At 43.3% G+C, this 10,057-nt stretch overlaps 1 protein-coding gene across 1 annotated transcript in view; it reads right to left on the bottom strand.

Annotated features, from left to right (window-relative positions):
* Nucleotides 1-275: 275 nt before the first annotated feature.
* Nucleotides 276-10,057, bottom strand: part of LOC310773165 (1-phosphatidylinositol 4,5-bisphosphate phosphodiesterase gamma-2-like) — a gene marked incomplete at its 5' end in the record, with an annotated part of 98,751 nt that continues 88,969 nt past the window's right edge. The window contains 4 exons of the mRNA XM_083633075.1: nt 276-1,569; nt 2,695-2,865; nt 5,023-5,200; nt 8,226-8,362. Of these exons, the coding sequence (XP_083489201.1) occupies nt 1,487-1,569; nt 2,695-2,865; nt 5,023-5,200; nt 8,226-8,362 (569 nt within the window). The 3' untranslated portion in view covers nt 276-1,486. The remainder of the gene's footprint in view (nt 1,570-2,694; nt 2,866-5,022; nt 5,201-8,225; nt 8,363-10,057) is intronic.

Genomic DNA, 10,057 nt, shown 5'->3' with positions numbered 1-10,057 from the left:
TGTGTCTGATTTTCCCCACAAAAAAGGTTAAATTATGTTGTTAAAATCCTTAAAATGACTTCCCCTTGTTCTCCCTCATTAAAAAATCAAAAGCAACCAAATGGGATGAATTTCGTTTGAGGCTTTTGTTCAAAGCACAGCAGAAAGATGTAAACGATGATAGTATCAAAGAGAGGAAATATCTGCACAACCGTGTGCGTCAGGTGCGTCGGAGAAGCAGGATCAGTTGAAGAGGAAGACTCCCGCACACTGACTTCACTTAGAGAAGACTTTTATTCAGTACAATGCAATGTTTCAGTCATGCGACCTTCATCTGGCATATGGTATGACAAAGACTGGAACCTGTTTAAATAGGAACCAGGAAAACAGCCAAAGTCAGCCAATGGGGGCAAGGCAATTATGTAGTAGGCGCATGGTGCAAATCAGTGCAAATCACACAATTACAATTACAATAAATTGACAAAAATATCCAAACATGTAAACGATGATAGAAAAAAGACATCCAGGAGTGTGACTTTTACCGCTTCAAGAACATTTCAACCTTGCTTCTGATTCTCGCTGGTGCCGAACTACGATGAGGGCTGGTGTACCAGGCTACTACATTTGAGCCATTGGTTTGCAGCATTTACTTCACTTGTGGTCAAATGATAATTTCTGTGCATACAATTGATCATTTTACGAGATCTGACTGACAGTGAACCCACCCTCAAGATAAATATAATTTATTTTATCTTTAAAAAAAAGGAAAAGGAAAAAATGGCTTTGAACTCAAACCTCCTCCATTGCCATGTGCACAATACTCTATATCGGCAAGATGGTTCTTTGTCACCTTTATGATAATGACTTTAACAGGCCTGGTTCAGAAAATTTTAGACAATTTGAATATAAAAATGTATATAAAAAATATATACAATAATAATATATAATTTATATAAAAAAGATTTCTACAAATTTGAATATAAAAATGATCCAGAAATGTACACTGTGTACAACACTATAGTTTTTTTTAAAGTCAAAATTTTCAATGGTCCAATCAGACTCCTCAAACCTCTGTGTTCCACCTCTCCAGCCTGTTGTCCAATCAAATTTGACATGGGAGCTTCAGTGCCCAGGGGCCACTGTGGGTGCTAATCTGGCCTTGAGAATAGTATACTTCATAACTTGCTGCATACAACCATTGCTGGGATGTGCCGGTAATGCTGGCTGGATGGGAACCGTTGTTAAACAAAAAGAAGAAGAAGACGAAGAAGAAGACGAAGATGAGGAAGAAGATGAAGACGAAGACATGCTGGGATGAATTTCATCATCAAACAGGGAGGCAGGACGCGGCGAAGCGAGGCTCCAGTGAGTGAGTGAGAACTTGCTGCTGTTTATTTTCTTCTCTTTTGTTCTAAAGCACAGCAGAAAGATGGCGTGTAGCCTAAATGATGAGAGATTAAAGACGTCCAGGAGTGTAACATTGACCGCTTCAAGAACACGTTTTCGGTCACTTCTTCTTGATGTGGACCAACAGAGAGGCTAGTTCTAAGTTTTCACTGTAGCAGTTCATAAGGGGTACTGAGCGGTAACCTGTCAAAACACAAAAAACATGCATCCTCCTTAGTGACTGTGTTAAACAATAATATTACTTGTCCTAGTGACGGAGTAACAAATTACCATTTTAATTGCAGTAAAAATATGTTTTATATTTTTCCTTAGTATTGTGATGTCAAAGAGCATAATATAGTAATTATTTTTTATTTGAGAAATGCATATTGTATCTCTGGATTCTGAGACTATATGCACAGTGGGAGTTTATTTTTATAAGTAATATAACGAGTAGTGTAATGAATTGAACTCCAAACCCATCCAAATTCCAAAATGAGCTGTCTGCCATTTGGAAAAATTGACAATCTTACAAAATGACTACAAATGATACTTTTTAGCAAACAGAAGGTAGGGTGCTTGGTAGGGGTGTCACGATACACTCAGTTCACGATACGATACGTATCACGATAACGATACGATACGATACGATTTTAACAATATTTTTTTAAACTTGAATAATGACAATATATGACTGGAAAAGTAGTATTTTATTTGAAATGCACAAATACAAAACATGCTATTGTGGGAAATTGTTATTACAATAACAACTAGAAAAAACATGAGATTGGAGATAAGGCTTATCTTGAAATAGAATGAGTTACACCGTCACTTAGATTTACTTTGAACTAAAAGGTTTCTCAGCAGTATAAATTCTCATTATGCATCTTCAGTTTTTCTTCAAACTCAAACAACAAGACTTTTCTTAATCTATTTTTTATGCATCTTCAGTTTTTCCTGTCAAGTAAACAGTTTTGCCAGAAACTCAATTGAATGGTTTCTCTCCTGTATAACTTCTCATGTGTCTCTTCAGAGACTTGTCCAACTGAACTACTTTCCACACATTGAACTTCAACAAACAAAGACGTTTCTTAGTCTATTTTTTGGAGAAAAAAAAGAAAGAAAAAAAAAAGATTTTTTTCGCGATGAGATTTCATCTCAACGATACATATCGTGACGTTTTACCATCGCGAAATTTCGTGGGACGATATATTGTGACACCCCTAGTGCTTGGATGACAAAATGGCAGCACTACAGACTGACTCTATACAGACTGATACACTATCAACACTGGTGTACTGGACGTGTTGTACATGGGCGTGTTCCCACCTGAGCGGATGCCTCTGACAGGAAATGTGGCCTGAGCTACGAAGTTGGGGTCTGAGAACATGTCCTCCTCGTTGACCACGAAGCGCAGGAAGGTGAGCTCTGGCTCGTACACCTTGAACACCATTGGTGTTGGTGCTTGGTCATTCCACACCGGGTTCAGACCGTTATCACCTAGGGAGACAAGCCACCAACCAAGGTTGAATTAACATGGGCAAGCAGCCAACCAAGGTTGAATTAACATGGGCAAGCTGCCAACCAAGGTTGGATTAAAGTAACATGGGCAAGCAGCCAACCAAGGTCAGATTAAAGTCACATGGGCAAGCCCCCAACCACGGTCAGATTAAAGTAACATGGGCAAGCCGCCAACCAAGGTCAGATTAAAGTAACATGGGCAAGCTGCCAACCAAGGTCAGATTAAAGTCACATGGGCAAGCCCCCAACCAAGGTCAGATTAAAGTAACATGGGCAAGCTGCCAACCAAGGTCAGATTAAAGTCACATGGGCAAGCCCCCAACCAAGGTCAGATTAAAGTAACATGGGCAAGCCCCCAACCAAGGTCAGATTAAAGTAACATGGGCAAGCCGCCAACCAAGGTCAGATTAAAGTAACATGGGCAAGCCGCCAACCAAGGTCAGATTAAAGTAACAAAGTAACATGGGCAAGCCGCCAACCAAGGTCAGATTAAAGTAACATGGGCAAGCCGCCAACCAAGGTCAGATTAACTCATTGAGTGCCAATGACGTCTAAAGACGTCAATTCAAATAGTAACGTAGAGTGCCAATGACGTCTAAAGACGTCAATTGCGTTTTTTGACGGTGGGACGTGGATCAAAGCCTGATGCATCTCCTGTAAAAATATGGGGGATGTTGAACGTGTATAAGCTATTTTACGGACCCATTAGTGGCGACAGTGCTCTCCAGATTAGAGAAAGGTGAGGAAAAAAACAGAGAAGAAGCCGTGGGCACTGGGCACACGGAAACCGATGCATGCTGTAACGTTAGCTGTGCCAATCTGCTCCCACACGCGATAGCCCCTCCACATGATTAGTTGCCAGAAAAGGAGCACCCGACACGAGCGTCTTTCTGAAAAGATTAATTATTCTCAGCTGGAAGCGCTGGGAGCCGGCGACAAAAACGGCGGAGTGCTGTGAAAATAGGCTGGGTGCAGCGCACTTTGAAACGTGCAGTGGAAAATTCAGAGCAGAGAGCCACCAGAGACACTCCCACGGAGGAGGAGTGTGCAGTTGAGGGGGGTGGGGCACACAGGGCACCATACAACACCGACCCAGACAGCAGGCTTGATGGACAGACAGATTGGCAAACACAAGCTAGAATATCTGATGCCCACCAGCAGTAAATCAAGACCACACAGGGGCCAGCGCTGCTGGTTGCAGCTAAAAAATATTATTTTGCCATCAAAATTCCTTTGTTTTTGCTCTTTTATTGAAGGAAATTATTTTTGAGGTGTCACTACATCAGAAAATATTAGCTTCAGAGTCAGTGATGTGCTTGAAATGCTTCATTTCACAAAAGGCTCATTATCTCAGCTTCTAGTTTGAAACGTCTGTTTTTGGTGAAATCAACCTATCTTCTCCGGCTGATAACTAAAGAACGGAAAATGATATCAATAAACCTTTTTTTGCTGATGATACAAGAGAGTCTCATCGTTCTTTGGGCATGTTCGGTGTTTACATAGTAATATCACACAATATTCTGTGGGTCTTCAGTTATCACTGAAAACGCTCTGAAAGGGCTGGCACTGGGAGCATCCGTTTTCCAAAAGTGGCTGGCACTCAATGAGTTATAGTAACATGGGCATGGTGGTGCAGGGGTAGAGTCTTGAAGAATTATACTCAAGTAAAAGTACAATTACTCCCATAAAAAAATGACTCAGGTAAAAGTGAAAATTGACGATTGAGAAACCTACTCAAGTAAAAAAAAAAAAAATCTGACTCAGTGTGCAAGGTTCCTGTGCATAACGATTATTGGATGACTAATTAAAAAACACATACTAAACAAACAGACTGTGTGTGCAAAGACCTTTACTCATGTGTATTGTAATGCGTTCTACCTACTACTAAGTTGGCATGTTGGCTGGCCCAAAGACCAGCCAATAGCAGATGGTCAGTTCAGTACCCTACTTTTCACCACTAGATGTCAGTTTTCCTCACATATCTGGGGTTTAGTTACTCTTTAATCAATTTTGGGGCAGTGGTTGTCTGTCACATCGACAGGATCCTCCACTCTCATTCCTCCCTTCCCCCTCTTTCCTTGCCCATACCTTTAACTTTGTCTTCTCCCTCCACTAGCCCCCTCAGCCCCTCCTTACGTTGGACACTGGTCTTGAATTTGCGGGATTTGCTCTTCTCCTCGTTGTCGGGGGATCCACTGGTCTTGGATTTGCGGGATTTGCTCTTCTCCTCGTTGTCGGGGTATCCACACAGCTCGACCTCTACAAACGGACTGACGATGCGGTTGAGCTTAGGGAGGTGCCTGGCGGCGATCACCTGCATGGGGTCCAACACAGACATGGATATGATGCAGTTTTATGGATTTCTTTTATTGATGGATTACATAATGTATGTATTGTACAATTTATTGTATGTATGCATTAATATTTTATTATCATAGGTTTCAACGGCAAGTTTTAATGTCCCATGATCTGATGATCAATTTGCCGGAAACAAATGCTTTTGGGGTTGATTTGTGGAAATCCCATTAGTCATAATGACGCAACTGATCCCTAGTCACTGAAGTCATGCCAGGTGAAATGGGAAAATGTCAGGATGCAGCAGTATTTTTTCTTGTTTTCTCTATCCTCTTGTGTCCCCCATTCCCTGTGTGTGTGTGTGTGCATGTGTCTGTCTGTCTGTCTGTCTGTCTGTCTGCCTGTCTGTATCTGTGTGTCTGCTTTCACACCGGCCTTGAAAGCGGTAAATGTTACGGAATATGTAATCCGCATCTCCGATGTGAAAGTGATGAAAGTGGAGTCATGGATAATTGTGTTACGCCTTTCGTTCCGCCAGTGGAGGTAGTCATAGCGCCGGATCAGGCTCCATCCCGCCTCCACCTGGGAGCGGCGTCACGGAACGGTGCGAATGGTCAGCTCATTTATAAAAAAAAATACAGGGAAACCACCTCACACAGCAAGAAAGGCTGCCCTCCAGGCTGGTAAGCAAGCTCAAGGATCTGGGACTAAACACAGCAATGTGTGACTGGATCCTGGACTTCCTGACAGACCGCCGCCAGGTTGTGAGAGTGGGCAACCTCACCTCCTCCCCACTGACCATCAGCATAGGAGCGCCCCAGCGATGCGTCTCCAGCCCCTTCTGGTACGACCTCTACACCCACGACTGCGTGGCGACTCAAACCTCGAACACCATTATGAAGTTTGCAGACGACACAGCGGTCGTGGGGCTGATCTCCAGGAGCGATGAGACGGCCTACAGAGAGGAGGTGGAGGCCCTGGAACAATGGTGCCAGGACAACCACCTCTCTCTAAACGTCTCCAAGACCAAGGAGATAATTGTAGACTACAGGAAAGGGGGAGGGGCACACACCCCCCAATCACCATCAATGGCACAGTGGTGGAAAGGGTGGACAGCTTCAAGTACCTGGGAGTCAACATCCACCAGGACCTGACATGGGCCAGCCACACTGCCACTGTTGTCAAAAAGGCCCAACAGCGACTACACGGACTCAGACGCCTGAAGAAATTTGGGCTAAGGCCAAAAATCCTCAGGGACTTCTACAGAGGCACCATTGAAAGCCTGCTGACTGGCTGCTTCACCACCTGGTATGGGAACTGTACCACCATGGACCGCAGGGCGCTAAGAAGAGTGAGGCGCGTGGCCCAGCACGTAACAGGATGTGAGCTACCAGAACTGCAGGAACTGTACAACCAGCGGTGCCTCAGGAGGTCCCTGAAGATCATCAAGGACACAAACCACCCCCACAACAGCATGTTCTCCCCGTTACCCTCAGGGAGGAGATACAGGGTCCCAAAAGCCTGTACAGGGGGCTGCGTGAGATGAGTGCACTTCAGACGTTCCTAGCTCACGCAAGCAACGACCAATCTTAACTTGCAGCATATCAAAATGACGGGGAGAAACTCAGCTAAAATAATCTATCAAGCATTGCCACCCAAACAAAACACAATTCAACCCCCAAGAGATTATATTGCCATGTAACAAAAACACGAAATCAGAGTATGTCCACTTTAGTGCTTCTGCTAATTTCACCACTTCAAGCAACCCACACAAACAAGTGGTAATTTGAAAGCAGAGACTCCGCTGATTTCAGATATGTCTGCCTCATCTCTGTGCAAAGAAAACTCAGCGAACTAGCAGCCAAAACGTAGCAAATATAAAACTTATCAAAATCATATAAAGTATGTCTTACCTTTGCTGTTTTGTGGTCAAAAGTTATATTCCAGCTCGAAAGCACGCTGCATAGTATACTTCAATGACTCTGTGTTAGTTTGATATGAGTCACGGAGGTCCTGGTTGTTGACATAATGATAAAAGGGTTTTTAGAGTGGAGTGTGCTATCTTGCTACAATATACTATCTTTGGGGTTACTTCTTTTGCTTCGTTCTGGATCGTCATTGGTGTTTCTAGGGTGAATTTGGGTGCCACCCCTCAATTCTCCTGACTCTGACTGGTCGATAGAGGTTTCGATCATAACATTCGGCCAATGGGTTGCCGAGTTATCCATGTGCGTAACGCGTCAGTCTCAGCTGCGGTGAATTCACCATAGACCCATTTCACGGGGGCCATTTTGTGCCGAAAAGGCAGGGTAAACACAGGTGCAAGCAACACCACATTCTAATCATTGGAAGTTGGAAACCCTCATTAGTGTTTTGCTTGCACCTGTGTTTTTTCGGCACAAAATGGCCCCCGTGAAATGGGTCTATTGGGAACAATGGGACATTTGGTGAGTCTGCCTGGACATGCCTGTGGTAAAACATCTGTACAAACTGCTCAGGTTCACTTTTTTAGCATCTACTTTTGCACAGTTACTCATCAGATATTACTTTACTAATTCCTATATGAATTGGGCTACTATCCCATGATTCAAAGGTGGTTTTCACTCAAAATAATGTGTTTTTTTTAGGCGGAGATAAAAAATAATTTTCTGCTGTGTTCCAGATGAATTGACTCTGACACAGTAACACATATCTTGATTCTGACACTTATGTAGTAATCTCATGGGTCTTGGCTTTCTTTTGAGGGCAAGATTATTCATACAGCCCTTGTAGTTGTGAAGATATACTCTATTTTGGGTAAGTCATTTCGGATAGGAGGCAGAAGAAATAGGCCTTGTGATGAATACTGGCAACTTTTGCTCTGCCTCCGACTCTGCTTCTGGGTTAAAACTCTTCAACTGTGACAAAAAAAGAAGGGGAAAAAAGATGATGATGATGATGGTGTGTGTGTGTGTGTGTGTGTGTGTGTGTGTGTGTGTGTGTGTGTGTGTGTGCGTGCATGTGCGTGCGTGCGTGCGTGCGTGTGTGCGCACACATAAACGTACCTTGATCTCAAGGGTGTACTTTTCTTTCTTCTTCTGGTGAGGGTTGTAGCCGTCAGTGAGCATCATGTCTGGCTTCAGCACGTAACCCGTGCGTCCGTTCAGACTGAAGAGGGAGCTGTTCAGCTGGGTGTATCTATCTGTGTGGGCACACAAACACTATGGCTGCGTTCCAATACCCATACTTGTACTTCTTTCTTGTAGTATGTACTGCCGCTGCCCTCACAAAGTATGGATTGTAGTGTGTAGCATGCATGCAAAATGCATACTATTGGGACACACTACATCTGTCGTCACATGAGCTTCCTGAACCCCGACCTCTTGCTCACTTCCGCCGACGTCCGCAGCGCCACATTTTTTTTTTTTTTTTTAAATTCAATAAACAAAGTCTGGCAATAACAAACAGTACATTATACAAAAAATTCAGACTAAGCATTTACAAAATTGGAACAATCAAATAAACAAATTGCTGTTATGTTGTAATGTATGTTGTTGTTTCTAATAAACTGATGTGATGATACTTACATGCAGTCTCATTCTTAACAGTATAATAACGTGCATATTTCTGTCAGTGTTTTTATCATAGTTATTGACGTGTTCACGGCGTCATGGAGGTGAGCGTGGATTATACACGCAGCTCAGTCAGTGCGACGTAACTCCAGTAGGTGGCGGTAATGCACAAAAAGTTGTTTGCCAATCGCCATAAAACATTAGAAGAAGAAGAACTTCCGCTGCGCAATGGATTGTGGGGAAGTTTGGCTGACGCAGCATGCATCGATGCATACTCCGAAATAGGAGCTGATGTAGTACAACATCCTGGTACTCTTGGCATACTGCATCTGACATACTATGTATTGGGACATACTAATTCTTTTTTTGCCTACTAAATAGTATGGAAGTATGGGTATTGGAACGGGGCCTATGCTTCTTAGAACAAAAAGGGGATATGCGCGGATTCCCCGCTTCAGCTGACAAACCTTGGAAAACCGGTGCCTCTCAGAAAAGGGACCAAATAATCAAAAATCTAAAATGATTTCTAGAGCACACACGGTCAATTTGAGCAATTTAATGCGCAAACAGACTGACTTCGACAAAACCAAATCTTCGTCAGAGACTTCCTCATTGACTCCGAGGAAGAAATGTGTTTGTTGAAACATCGGTCTGTTTGCACAATAAATTGCTAAAATCCACCATGTCCTCCAGAATTCATCTTTTATTTTTGATCACTTGTTACAGTTTGTATGTAGCCTACACACAGCAACACACAGCTCTGTGTTAGCCCAATTCACAAAGTAACAGCTAGTGCAACTTAAAATTGTATATTAAAGTCCCTGGAAAACAAAATCCACAAAAACGTTCTAACTATGTTATTTAGGGTGTTATGTTAGTAATTTTGTGCCTCCGAAATTATTATACATTACTTTCAACCCAAAGCCTTAAAATCGACACTTTTCTACAAGATTCTACAAAGTACTTTCTCATTGAAGACAGCAGTGCGCGAGGTGCTAAAACGCAGGAGCTTATGACGTCATAAGCTCTATATAACCTTTGTACACGCGCGCAATCCGCACCCCCCCTCCTTTTGTCCGTTCTTTGCCCCCAGTGACAGCGCTCCCTCGCTGTCCGTCTCCCTCCCACTCTGTGTGCCGTCGTGCCAAGCGCTATGCTTCTCTCTCTCTCTCTCTCTCTCTCTCTCTCTCTCTCTCTCTCTCTCTCTCTCTCTCTCTCTCTCTCTCTCTCTCTCTCTCTCTCTCTCTCGGGACTAGTGAGAGAGAGAGCACAGAGAGAGACACACAGGCTGGTGACGCGAGGTTACTCTCTCTCACACATTTTAA

This window comes from Poromitra crassiceps (genome assembly GCF_964638095.1).
Source record: "Poromitra crassiceps genome assembly, chromosome: 3".
In the NCBI taxonomy this organism is placed as follows: Eukaryota; Metazoa; Chordata; class Actinopteri; order Beryciformes; family Melamphaidae; genus Poromitra; species Poromitra crassiceps.
This window is presented reverse-complemented; position numbering and strand designations above follow the sequence as displayed.